The sequence below is a fragment of the Parasteatoda tepidariorum genome, chromosome 9 (genome assembly GCF_982258835.1).
Source record: "Parasteatoda tepidariorum strain Cologne lab strain chromosome 9, Ptep-v5.0, whole genome shotgun sequence".
Lineage (NCBI taxonomy): Eukaryota > Metazoa > Arthropoda > Arachnida > Araneae > Theridiidae > Parasteatoda > Parasteatoda tepidariorum.
The window spans coordinates 34,497,250-34,512,321 of record NC_141763.1 but is presented as its reverse complement, the minus strand read 5'-3'; the positions used below and the strand labels follow the sequence as shown (position 1 = coordinate 34,512,321).

The window sequence follows — 15,072 nt, the reverse complement described above, 5'->3', positions numbered from 1 at the left end:
CTCCCCCAAAAAATAGATTTTTACATTCTGAAGCTTTTGTGATGATTTAAGTTTTGAAATGTTCTGTTAAATCGTTCTTCAGTAATTCTAATAAAAATGAAAAATCGTCCTTAATGAGATCCCATATAATAATTATCCTAATTGTCAGAATGTTATCAAATCTCTAAGTTAAATTTACTCATAGTACAGTGACGATCAACTACGTAAGTAATATTTTTTAATGATCAAAACATTGACTGTTTAAAAAAGTGTTAACATTTCAAATCATTATTTGATTTCAAATCATACTTATAAAACTAATTTTCTTTTTAGATGTTAAATTTGCAATGTATCCTCCCTCTATGATTGCTGCCGCTAGTTTAGGAGCTGCTATCCAAGGTCTTTCATCTCGAATAGAACAAAAATGGTCTTCAGCGACAGAACTGTTGTCAAGCCTCAATGAAATAACAGGCATTGATGTGGTACGTATGAACCTTCCAGTCTCATAATAACATGTTGTTCTAAATATTAACGATCATTTAAAGAGAGGGAAAAAAAACAATTAAATAAAACAAGAGGAAATAAAACTTGCTGCGTTTTGCTTAGGAAACTAGGTTTAGTTATCCCCAATTTTCAAAATAAGTTATAACGTTCGTGTACAAATGACATTGATTACTGAATAAAGCAACAAAATATTGTTTTTCAAAATAACTACTATATGCAGCAAGAGTATAGTGCAGTTTTGAGTACAAACGTGACAGACAACCCTCAAAATGAATGATGGTCTGTGCTCTCAGGACCACTAGAATTTTGCACTCAGGACCACTAGAATGGTGGTCCTGAGCACACAGACCACCATTCATTTTGACTCAGATCGACCACAATAAAATGTATTATCAGCAGTTCCCCAGGCCTGCATTCAGTTTGAAAAGGATGGTAGTCTGTGTTGTTCACAAAGCGAATTTCATCATAATTTTGAACAAACACATTCTCTGTATTGTAATTTTACATTTAAATTGAATCTTTGCTTATAAACTTTTTCGAAATAAAGTCTTAGACATATAAACAAACCAGTGGAAAAGTGTAGGAACCAGCAATATTATTTAAATTTTTCTTAAGTTCTACCCCTTATGCTGTTGTAAATATTTGAGTTGGAATGGTCTGGCATCATGCTTCAGTAAATGGTGTTTTTTAGTTTTCCCAATCATCAGCATGATCTGGTGAATACAGTAACAATTTTTGAATTTTGATGAAAAAATGTTTGGTTCCCTCAGCAGAAGGCAGCAAATCATACATTTCTATCTTCTTCCAAATCAATTTTTTAAAACATACGTGCTATTGTTTTTGAAAATATTTAGATCCTAATGTGCCTTTATATTTTTTTAGGATTGCCTGAGGTCGTGCTGGGAGCAAATCGAAGAATGTATAGTCAGTCATATAGCAGCCGCCACACACCCTCTTACCTCATCTCTCCCTGGCAGTCATAAATTGGCAGAACAGCAAAAGAATCCTCTTAAAAGTGAAATTGTTGATGGGGATGAAAATGTGCCTTTCTAGAAAAAACTCTTTTCTTTAGTCAATTTCTGTATTAATGGAAGAAATAAATGGTTGTTCCAATCCCATTTTTTGTTTGTTTAAGGAGAGTGGAAAACGAGAATAATTCTGAAGAATTGAACTAATGAAAGGACTTGTCACTTATAGCTAGTCATAAAACTGACTGATTGGGAAGATTGAGTCAATATTGAATGTTCCAAATCTTTAAATGTAAGCTTTTGCTTTGAAGTACTCCGGCGAAAGACAATTTTGGTTGTTATGTATGAAGTACAGTGATTTATTCTGGTCATTGCATCTGCATTCTCCATTACTAAAATGATTTGACTAACATAACACGTTTTGTTAATATTATGGTTTTATTTTTAATGAAAAAGTTTAATTATTTCTTCAAATACCTTAAAAAAATAATTTCTTTTTTGTCTTTTCTGCATTTATTTCTGTTTGTAAATGAAACAATTAAATCCTAAATAATTAAACTAATGAGCTAGTCATTCGAACCATACATTATAAAATAGAAATAATAACATATATCTCATAACTTCATAACATATATCAAATAATAACATATAAAAATAATAACATTTATGTCAAAGAAATTGCAATAGCTTAATTGAAACACATTTTTATTAAATGTAACATTTACAATTTTGGAAGTTCTATGGTAATACAGTAGGGAACCGATTATCCGGAGCGATCGGGACCATCGCTATTCCGGATAACTGATTTTTCCGGTTTTCTGAATCGCTACAAAAAGCCATTTTTTTTATTGTTAAACTCAACTAGAAAAAAAATAGGAAATAATCTTTAAAAAAAGAAAAAACGATGAAGTAATACAGTAATGATTATTTCTAAAGTGATGGTCGGTAAACATCTTTCAAAAAAGAAAGAAAAAAATCCTAAAATCTTATGAGGAAATTTTTTTTTTTTTTTTTAAATGGCGGAAAAATTTATCGAATTTTGTTCCGGTTTTTTGGTTTTCCGGATAACGGGTTCTGTACTGTATGTTGAAAATAAGTGACTTTATAAATATATTGTTACCTAGGGTTAAAGAAATTAAGATTTTTCCACTGTTAAATTAGTTGAAACATAGTTAGAAAATTGAACATGTACTTTGGAAATATGCTTTGCAATGACCAGAGATGATTGTATAGTTGTTTTAAACAGTAGTTTTCTTCATTCCATTCAAACTGGAGTGATTTGTATTCCATTTTACGTGGACCAAACAGGGAAGCTTAAAAGTTGTTTGTGCGTACAGGAAAATTTGTGATGATTTCACTGTTTATTTTTTATAACTACGTAAAAATTAAAAAGCAATTTTAAAAACTGCAAAGAAATATTTGTATATAATAAGAAAAATGCATTTGTTAACAATGCAGTTTTATTATACCAATCTGTTTTTTTTTTATATATATTTTTATAGTCAATGTACAAGTTATTTGTTAGCACCTTTTATAACTAGCATTTTTATTAAAAACTTTGAACATTGTTAATATGTGCCTATTGCATTTAAATTTTTATACCATCTGTTGTAGTTAGTCATTGAAGTATGCACCTGTTGTGCTATTGCATATCATAATTTTGACATTTTTACATTTCAAACATTGCATTTTCATAATAATGGTACAAAAAACTCTCGCCATATCCACTTGTTTTCTTGAGTAATTTTAAATGTCAATTCACATTTTTACATTTTAAAACTCTACATATTCATAATGGTACAAAAACATTTGCTTTCCAACATGTTTTCTTAAATAATTTTAAATTTAAGTAGAAATTTTATTATAATTCACATTTTTACATTTTAAATCTTTGCATTTTCATAATAGTACAAAAACCTTCGCCATACCACTCGTTTTCTTTAACAATTATAAATGTAGCTAACAATTTTATTGTTATCCACATTCTTACATTTTAAATGCATTTTTCACCTTGGCACAAAAGCAATAGCCATACCACTTATAAATAAAGTTCATATTATACAGCAATTTTATGTTAATTTTCCTTTCTATATTTTAAAAATTTGCATTTATTGTGGTACAGTTGTTTGTTTTATCTCTTTTAATAATTTTAAGTTAAAATAAATTTTAATGGTCCAAAATTATTTGTTGTATGGAATTGTTTCTGAAAAAATATTTTGAAACTTGGAATTTTAATAATGGTATAGAAATATTTGCATTTGCATATCCCTTGTTTCTTAATTAATTTTAAGTTTTAACTCAAGTTTTTTTGTGTAAATACTCAATCTAAATGTTTATTTTTGTTACCAATTCTGAATGGCTACAAAATGTAAAAATTTTTTTTAAATATATCGATAAGAAAAGATGTTAATTTAATGTGTTCCTATGAAATAACATAAGCTCAATGTAAACCTTTTAAAATTGAGACTAATCTATTCTATTAAAGACTGATTTTCTAATTGTATGATTCACACAAATTTTCTTTTTTTTATCTAGTCTTATTCTATTGTTTGAGCCTAGTTGATAGTTAAAATGGTTGCAAAATTTCATTGATTCCATTAGTCATCTAAAAACTTTAGAATGAAGTTTTTTTTTTTTTTTTTTTAAATAAGAGAAGCATTTATATAATTTGCACATTCAAAATATTTTAGCCATGATTTTATTTAATTTTTTTTCTTCTAAATGTTACTGTTATTTATATTATTAATAGTGTACTATTATCTGCTGTTACAGTTTATTATTTTTTTCCCTTACAAGACGTATTGTCATGTTAATTAATACTTATGAACATGATTAGTACGAAATTCTACGAAGTATTCTAAATTGAAAAAAAAAAATTTTAAAGCAATGTTATATGAAGAGTTACAATAGAACTTTCGATTAATAATAATTTTATCATTAATATTGTAATTAATTTTAAAATTAATGATGTTGGGAAGTCAGGGATAAATGAAAGTTCCTAAATAAATCATACTTTTATCATAAACTATATTTTTAATGGTGCTTATCTACATGTTGAAAAAGAGCATTTTAGTAAATTTCTTCAGGTAATTAAGATTGCTCCAGTTTTCTCACAAATTACTTGCTTTCTAAAAACCTTAAATTCGTATGTATATAAAATTAAAAATGATCTTTGGATATTCTGTGCTTTTGAAATTTGCGATAATATTCGAGCTTCAAGGAAAAAAGTGACGAAAAAAATATATTATTGACCGGAGGGACTAAAATCATTACATTTATTTATTATTATTTGAAATTAATTTATTATCGACTTTTGTGTTTTCTGAAAAAAAAAATTTAGTACAGATGATTGCATATTTGGTTTACATGTATGAAACATACAAATTTAGTATGTGTTTAGACCATTATATATGAATATTTATATTTATTTATTTTTTTTACCTCCTTATCAACCCTCCTTCAGGGAGCAAAAGAAACCTAATTATAAGTTAAGCTGTTAAAAATATTCCTTTTATATACTACCTCAGAATGAGAATATAGAATTGTGTTTTTCTTTTGGGATTGCAATTAATTGAAAACGAATTTGTATGTCAAACTCCTAGCAGCACTTGTGCTCATAGTCTCTTAATGTTAGAGACTGAAAATGTTGTCATAAAATTATCAATATTTGAGTGAAATAAAAATGGGATCTTATATGTCTTTTTTACGTAAATACTGGCAATATTTTATTGTTTTTTGTCATGTATATTACATTTGTATTGGTATGCTTGTGACATCAGTTTAAAAACACTGGTATCTGTTAGTTGTTTACAAGACTTTACACAAGTGCAAATAAAATATTTTAAAATTTCATTTTTTCTTCTTTCTTTTTCTATATACATATATGTATACATAATTTAACTTCATTATTTATTAACTAATAACTTTATTTTTTAATTAAGTTATTATTAAAAAATTTATTAATGACTTAATAAATTTTTAATAACTTTTTACTTGTGCATTATCAAGGACTTTATCTCGTAAGAGGACGCTATACTGCCAGAAAAAGTTTTCCTGGCAAATTCATTTTCACCTACATTGGGTATTTAAAAGTGAGTTCAGGAGCAAACCATTAAGTTATATATACAGGGGTGAGATTGTGCTCCGGAAAAAATCCTGATTTTTCGCTAACCGCGATTCGAAAGTTTCCGGAAATCCTAAGATATTAATTTTTTGAATGATTTTATTCAAGAAATTTTCAGGATTTTTTATTTGGGCCCACAATCACCCCTGATATACTGAACTTTTTTTTTCTTCAAACTATTAAAAAGCCAACAAATTATGGCAGGATTACGCACTACCCAAGTAGCACAGGGATATTGTAACAGCTTTAGTCTATATCGACCGACATTGTCAATATTGGTGAAAATCGACATAGTGTGTACGATTTCACATTAAAAGTCTGTTTGTAAAACTTTTCATTTTAAACTTTATTGTCTTCTTAAATCAAAATTAATCATTTAAAAGACAAAAAATGACGTCAAATTGTTATAATTCCAAAATATAAATTTAGAGATATTCGAAATGCTGAGAGATATCGATCGACGTTGCCCAACGTTTTTACAATATCGAACAATATTGTTTCACGATATTGAGTATACGTTATAGAAGGGGTCCATTTTTATATAGTACAGTGTTTCGCTATGATATTGTACAATGTTCAAAGCTAAGTTTTTGTGAATTGTGCTACTTGGGTAGGAAAGTAATCACTCACTCATATAGTTACTATAACTCTATAGTTACTCACTCATGACTGTTAGGACAAGTTAAGCCAATGTAAAGCCAGTGCTGTCTATTCTTATTCTGAAAATGGCCTAAAACGTCAATGTGGAAAAAAGCCACAGTTTTGTGAAAATGAAAAGCGTTTGTGATCTAATTTCTTGAATATTTAAAAACTTACTCCAATGCTGCATTACCTGTGCTTATAACAATTTACAAAAACTGAGAATAAGGCGGTATATTTGATAATTTTCATCTTGGTGAAAAAAATGTCGCCAATTATGCAATTTTTAAAAAAAGTTTAATAACTAAAGTTATTTATCCCTTCTAAAGCCCAGATACTACTTCACGACAAGATGATATTTATAGTTTAAAATAATCGCTTTGCTTCAAGTGTAAGGCATTTGAACTGTGGCTTTTCAGTTTCCTTGGTGACAGAGCTTCGAAAAACCTTATTTAGAGTGAATATTAGGAACATTAACATAGCACTTAATAACTTATAGAACTTTTATGGATTTTGTTCTCTAAAACCATGAAACTATTCACTTAGTCAATTTCTATAGGTAACTCGATTCTGTATATTCGCCTATTTTTTTTTTTTTATATGTTTGAAAAATTTACTTCTATTATCTTAACTGGTTGAAACAGATTTGCATGCTGCTGAAAAACAAAAGAAAAAATGTCTGTACTTAAAATATTTATCTTAACTCTTAGAGCAGACAAGTAGGGGAAAGTTGGACGAAACGGGATACCATTATTGTTTTTATTTACTACGGAAAATCTGTTAAAGAGAACCACACATTATTTTTTTTACAGCTATATCACTTATTGAAGTACACAAAAAACATATTTTAAACTAAATTTAATGAATGTGAAATAGTAAAAAAATTCATTTTCCAAACTCTTACATGTCCCGTTTTAGCAAACCTGGGTTGGACAAAACGGGATGGGGTTTACAATGTTTAATTTTTTGTGTAAAACTAACTAAAAAACATAATTAACTGACAGAAAACTATAAAGCTAAATTTCTAAAAACTGTATTTATGGGATTTTTTTGCTTCTAACATTTTCATATAGACTGTTGCTTTATAATTAAGTACACAAAAATTACGATGCTACATATGTTTTTAAAGATTTTATGAGTTTTAAAACATGAACGCTTATTCCATAATTTTCACTGTCGAGATATGCCTGGTGCCCTTAAGAGGGATTTCTTAGCAGTCCTTTCTTCGATTCTCTTGGTAAATTCTTGTAGTTTAATCATCCTTTATTTTTCTTCTATTTATAATTCACTTTTATATGGAGATGGTGTTATTATTACAGTTTTCTTCTTTCTCTTATCAGCCATTTTTTCTGGAAGCGGTCCTTTTACTTGAGGTAAGGTAGAACACACTTTGGAAGGATGGAAAAGGGTAGCTTAGGTCGATAACAAGAGAGTAATAATCCTAAAACTGCACACATCAGTCTGGTGAAAAACGCCAGGTGGTTCCTGCTGTTCGATCAATGGTGACAGACAATGCAAACAGGTGATCTGGGAAGACGTCAGGATTCTAAGGATTTATACCAGTTCTGCGACGGCTGACGTGAGTAGGTTGCGTTGAGCAGTTTTGTAACCTCGTAAATTGTAACGCACCTACCTGTATGGTTGATCAGCCACTTTCGAACTTCTTGTTCATAATACGTGCTCAGTGGTGTGACTGTTGTTCCATCAAGTAGCAACACCACTGACTTCTTATGCCTAGGGTTGTCTACGGACTTTTAAAACCAAACAATAAAGGTCTTTTTAGTGATCCAGTCGGTCTTGTGATACACTTCAAGCTATCCTGGGAAAGCATCATCCATGAGTCTTTGGTTTTCCTGCACTCGAGGAAATACAAACATAGGAGGGACGAATACCCCAGCTGCATTGATGCATGTTTCAACAGTAACCACAACTCCTCACTCGGCTGAAGACAAGCTACCCACTTGCTTTTTGCCTCGTAGACTCCAACACTTTTGAAGGCCTGCTTGGCACTGTTAGAATTCCTGTTTCATCAACATTATAAATATGATTTGGAGTAATCTTACGTTTACTTAACAGAGAATTCAAAAGTTCAAAAAACTGCTTAACTGCAGTGCGATTAAGCCCTTTTGCTCGGGCCATACTCGTAGGTTCTAGATTTCGGAGGCTAAGTTCTTTATGTGTGCCAAGAAATGATTACAACAAACACTTTCCAGCCATTTTATTTCTGTGTTAAAAGTATGCTTAATATTGTTTCTCTCAGCTAACTCAAATGCTAGCATTCGTATGTCCGTTAGGGTTATACCAAATAATCTCTCTTCTAGAGCCAATACATGCTCACACGTTTTTTCTTATTCAGCATTAAATACTGTCTCATATCTGTCCAACTTTTACACTGCTGCCAATTCAGGGGTTAATGTATTTGTACGAGCCTTTTTTACCTTTCTTTCCATATAGTAATAATAATATAGAAGAAGTATTAGGCCAACAAATAAATAGGTGCATAAAACAGGACATAAAAAAATTCTATCCCGTTTTACTCAAAAGTGTCCCGTTTTGTCAAACTCAGACACTTTTCAAAACAAACATGGCTGCTGCCTAAACGTGAAAGAAAAATTAGATTGACTAGACATGAGAATACTAGTTAATAAATGCTTTATCAAATGTAATACTCACCGGAATTGTAATCCCATATATATAGGCAGTACAATGTGAAAAACAAAGCAAGTAAATGTAGAAAATGGAGTAAAAAAGTTCTGAGACCTACTACTTTCTATTAACTAGTGATCTCGAGATGGCACGCACTGAAAATGATATAATCACAGTCAAATAACAAGTTTCTGTCGTCGTCCGCTAGATAGCTGCAATAGTCTGGTCCCTAGGCGACGTATCCCGTTTTGTCCGACTATCCCGTTTTATCCAACTCTCCCCTATATATTAAATTACCTTTTGATAAATGCTGAGTGCAGAGTTGTGTTTTTATAATTTTTAAAAAAAATTATTAGTATTACTACGCTCTATATTTCGATCCAGTGACTGCCTTGTATTTTACATTTAAGTTTTAAGCTATATGGAACTCAAAACTGCATAAACATAGTTCGTAGAGTAAGCGACGGGGAAAGTTTGAAAGATTTTTTTGAAAATTTAAGTGCGTAACCAAAAATAGAAGAAAACAAAAAATTTCTTATTACATTACCATACACATGAGCAGAGGAGAGGGAAAAAAGCAGAGAATAATGGTCATAGGATAAAAAGCACTTCATTAATTATTATATATAAATGGGCCATTGAATCCGAATTTAAAGTAATTAAATAATAATTCGATTCTGCCGACCTGGTGGCCGAGTGGTTAGCGTGCCTGACTGCGGAGCCGCTGGTCGCGGGTTCGAATCCTGCTCAGGGCATGGATGTCTCTTTCTCTCTATGTTCTATGTCCTTTCTCCTTTGTGTGTGAATGTGACCCGCCCTAAAAACGGGTTTGTGATTGTGTGACGTGGGCGACGCTGCTCCACCACCGTGGCTTCGCCACAGCTGCCCACTGGGTAACGAGAAGAGAGTAGCAGTTCTGGCATTTCTGCGGCCAATGGGATAACCCCCAAGTGCCCACCATTAAAAAAATAATAATAATAATCCGATCATAATTAGATATTTTTGAAAAAGTATTAAGAAACAGGATTTAGTCATAAGTCCACTGAACTGAACTTTTAGTACTTAATATGTATTTTTAATTATATGATGTATAATAGTATTGTTATAAATTAATTAACAGTAGACTCTTAAGGGTAAAACGTTTGATTAGTTAAAAAGATTAACAAAATGATAAAAAAAATTTCAGTACAATTTCAACTAGTTAAAAAAGTATTTGTATATTATTCGCAATAGCAACGCTACAATGAATGGTTAGCCCAGATGGCGCTAGAGGTTAAAATTCATCGTAAGACTTCCGGGTTACTACTTCCAAATGATTTTTAAGCCGAAGCTTGAAAATAATCACCATCCAATTTTATTATACTTGTAGTGTTTCCGAAATAAGACGTTCGTTCAACGAAACAAACAACAAATGAATTCGGAAGACTGCAAGCTTGCTATAATATATATATATATTTATATATATATATATATATATATATATATATATATATATATATATATATATATATATATATATATATATATATATATATATATATATATATATGTAACATAAAAAGCTTCTATTAATCTTTTTACGTTAGTTTCTTTGCTATAAAACAACTCCTACTTTATTACTAATTAATAATTCTATTCCAAATTCTTTCTCACACTTTTAAAAGCCACATCCTGTTCTTAAATCTATTTTTGGCTCAACTATGCATTTAATTAAGAGCAGGACATATCTCCCTATGCTCTGTGTGGGAAAAAGCTAGATTTCTTTCATAAACCAATAGTAATCCTTATCACTTCCCTTTTCCCCTCAAATATAACAAAATAGAGGGAAATTCCTTTGCTACTTTCCCTAAGATAAAAACTTAAGCACACAGTTTTTGAGTGCGATTTGGAGCTCCGCCTTTGCTAGAAAATGTCTTAAATATACTATGTGAAGCTAATAAAATATTTTTTGCCTTCCAACTGCTATCTGCGTGGCCTAACATCACTCACCATGACTGCTACCCTTTCAAGCCTAGCAGGATAAATTTTGCAGTTGGTTTGGCACTTTTTTTTTTCACTGGCTCCATTAAAAAAAAAAAAATGCTCTTTTCAAATAAGTAAAAAATATATAAATATAAAAGGAAAGAAGAAAATAATGGAATGAAGTTTTAGGAGATGCCGGCGTTGCTCGTGAAACAGATATCCTGACTAAAAGAATGAGAATTTCGGGACTTTCCTTCATAATGGATCCAGACGTTGCCTCTACACCGTTGTACCGGAATCGCCGTTAAAGAATTGATGTCTTGGCTGTTTTGGTTTCGTTTTCGCCTACCGTGTGTTACCATCAACAATTATCTTCTTCCGGATTTATAACAAGTGCTTGCTGTGTTGCCCTACTTGCTTGCTGCTTGTCGGTCTCATTGAGGATTGATAAAGGTTCAGCATATGATCGAATTGATTTCGTTTTCTGGCGATTTTCTCGAGTGTTCTGTGTTTCCTTGAACGGAAGATGACCAAAAATGTGATCTCAAGTGGTAGCTATGATTCCGCTCGCGTGTGCGCGTGATTCATCAAATATTAGAAGTGATTTATTGGTGATTAATTACAGATGTGATTGGTATTTACTCTCAAAAGTTTAAGTTTTTAAACGTGAATACTTTTGAATCATTTACGCTCATATATTGAAATAGGAACATATAATTTTATGTTTATTGTTCCAAATATTTATTCCGGTAATATTATATTTATCTATTAATATTTATATTTTGATAATAGTTCCATTTATTGATGCTATTATTCAATGGTTTATAATATTATTTGTTTAAATTAAATAATGATATTAAAATTTAGTGCTATCACATATTTTTTTTTCCACTTATGATTCAGTATGATTATAGTTTTAATTATTATTTAAGGAATCACTTTTTATATTGCATTATATATCACAGTGTATATTATATTGATTGTAGAAGTAAAATTTGAATTTTCATTTTATTATGGTGTTTAAAAAAGCAAAATATGTGCTATTCATAAATTTAATTTTTTTTTCTTTTAAATGTTATATTTAATTGTTAAAATTTATTTTGGTTATTTGAATACGGAGTGGAAAAAATTACAAATTAAAGATGGTAATCAAAAATAGTGCAACAAATAATTTTGAAAATCAATACAAAATTTATCAAAATTAGAATTTAAATGAAGTTAGACGCAGAACGTTCAGGCATTTCCATTAACAGATCAAGTTTATTAGAGAAAGAGTCAAATCCAACATAAAGTGACCAAACCACAAATTGACAATGAATAGTATCCGGATACACTCAAAATACATTCAAAATAAAAATAATAAAAGTAACAACTACCCGATGGTGACTAAGAAAACTATCTTGTTAAATACTAACACAGGTGGTACTTTAAAAATAAACCCAACAAATATTTTAGAAAAGTTATGTGTCCAAAAAGAAAAAAAAAATATAAATGAAAACAAACAAAAAGTAATTTGCAAATTAACCTAACTTGCACTTCAAATTAAAAATAAGGAAAATAGCTAGGTCAGTCAAATTTTAAAAAACTGATTTACCTAATACCATATTGAATTTGAAAGCTTTGTTTTGGATTTCAATTAATAATGAATTGTGTTAAACGGGTTGTAATGTAAATTCTGAGAAGACTGATCACCTTTTCTGATTGTAAAAGCAATTTGTTCACACACATTTTTTTTCCCTGAAATCCTGGTTAATGTTTGCAATTAAAAAAAAAAAAAACCAAAAAAGAAAGCAGATAGAAAAGAAAGAAAAAAAAAATTCAAATCTAAGAAAAACAAAAAGAAAGGAAGAAAATAAAAATTTGGGCATAAAAAAAAAGAATAGTAAAAAGAAAAATGTTAACAAAGTGAGTTTAAAGAAAAATAAAATAAAAAATAGAATTAAAAATAAGGATTCAAATAGCAAAACTGAAAATAATTTTGAATTTTCAAGTGTTCTTGAGACTGATTGTGATAATGTGGAGCCGCATTGTCAAAATCATGTTGACGGAATTATGCAAATTCAAGATAATGAAAAAAATTTCCATCTTCAGGAATTTTAAGAAATTTTTCAGATATTTTTGCGAAAAATAAATAGTATATAGAGACAAAAAAAGTTGAACCTCAAAGGGTAAAATAACCATCAAATTTACCAGTGTCAATTTTGTTTTGTTTCATGAAAATAAAATTAAATACCAAATATGACAATAATACACATAGTTCAATGGAACATGTGGACCCCTTTTTTTTCTGGAAGATCCGACCTTTCAAATTTTTTTCTTAAAGTTCAACGTTTACCCAAATCTAGTAAGATATGGGAAGATAGTAGTTTTTGTATGTGGTGAAAACCAAAAAAATAAATACTTATGCATCTTGTTGAATCTTGGATCTTCCAGCATATTATTGTTGAGAATAGGGACTGTTTTCCTCCTTTTGGGGAAGACAACCCCTAATCCAACAAAACAATTTCCCCTAATAACACTGAAGTCTTAAACTTCAGATTAAAGACCAAGTGTCAAACTTTTTATTCTCTCATTGAAATAAAAATACTGAAGTCTTAAACTTCAGATTAAAGACCATTGTGTCAAAATTTTTTTACATTTTATATTGAAAATTTTTTTGATAAAAAGTGTCAGTTTGTATTTTTATATCTCATATCACTTGCATTTTCATATTTTTGTATCTTTCTTGTTATTGAATATGAATATTTACATCTTTTAGGAAATTTTTATAGATTTTCTTGTCTTAAGTGAAAAGTTTATTTTAATTGTGTTAGTATGAGGAATAACTTTATTTACTGTGATTATAAAGAAGGACTGAAAAAACTTAATCACAAACAATTTTTTGAAAATGGAGATCTAACACTTCATTTCGATAGTAGCGCTACTTAAAATTTTTTTTTCTTCCTCTAACTCTGTATGAAACTTTTTTTACATAGTGTGCAAGTGTGCTTTTTTTTATAATTCATGTTACTTTATATCTTGTTGATTTTACAAATATTATTATTATTATTTTAATTGTGTCATCATAAGGAAAGTTTTGCAAAGGGATAATTTTAAAAAATTTTTTGATGTTAGTTAAAATTTTTCGGCGAGGGGGGATGTAACATAAAAAGCTTCTATTAATCTTTTTACGTTAGTTTCTTTGCTATAAAACAACTCCTACTTTATTACTAATTAATAATTCTATTCCAAATTCTTTCTCACACTTTTAAAAGCCACATCCTGTTCTTAAATCTATTTTTGGCTCAACTATGCATTTAATTAAGAGCAGGACATATCTCCCTATGCTCTGTGTGGGAAAAAGCTAGATTTCTTTCATAAACCAATAGTAATCCTTATCACTTCCCTTTTCCCCTCAAATATAACAAAATAGAGGGAAATTCCTTTGCTACTTTCCCTAAGATAAAAACTTAAGCACACAGTTTTTGAGTGCGATTTGGAGCTCCGCCTTTGCTAGAAAATGTCTTAAATATACTATGTGAAGCTAATAAAATATTTTTTGCCTTCCAACTGCTATCTGCGTGGCCTAACATCACTCACCATGACTGCTACCCTTTCATATATATATATATATATATATATATATATATATATATATATATATATATATATATATAAAATATATGGGGACGGCATGAGTGGTCGTCTTAGAATAAACAGGCACTGTTTTTAAAACTAATATATATTGAAAATTCAATTTACATAAGGACCGACGATTAACAATAACATAAATAAAACAAAAAGTAAATAAATGGGTAAGAGTTCGTCTTTAAATGTTTTGTATAATCATAACTCCTCTTTTTGGAGTCCATATACATCACGTCTTTTTCGGTTCGTTGTCCACCGCGCTCTCTCGTCTTAGGGAAATTCCCATTGCTTCCTAGTCGTGCACAGGGATCAGCTTCCAGCTTACATAGTCTGGCGGGACTTCTAGCTAAAGGCGACTTCTAACTGACGGATCTGAGAGCTGAGATCAGCTTTGTGTACAGGAACTGGCACCACACACACACACACACACACACATATATATATATATATATATATATATATATATATATATATATATATATATATATATATATATATATATATCCGAAGACAGGCCATCGTAATTTTGATCCTCTGCAGAGGGGATGGCTCCCGTGCGCGTATTGACAAAACATACCGTAGATTGTAAAAGGGTTGGCGAAAATTTCTATCGGTGTTAAAGGA

At 29.9% G+C, this 15,072-nt stretch overlaps 1 protein-coding gene across 1 annotated transcript in view; it reads left to right on the top strand.

The window, feature by feature from the left end:
* The window catches only part of LOC107457517 (G1/S-specific cyclin-D2), a 40,701-nt gene extending 35,398 nt beyond the window's left edge, over positions 1-5,303 (top strand). Inside the window, exons 4-5 of the mRNA XM_016075681.4 lie at positions 313-461; positions 1,366-5,303. Of these exons, the coding sequence (XP_015931167.1) occupies positions 313-461; positions 1,366-1,536 (320 nt within the window). The 3' untranslated portion in view covers positions 1,537-5,303. The remainder of the gene's footprint in view (positions 1-312; positions 462-1,365) is intronic.
* Positions 5,304-15,072: the final 9,769 nt, after the last annotated feature.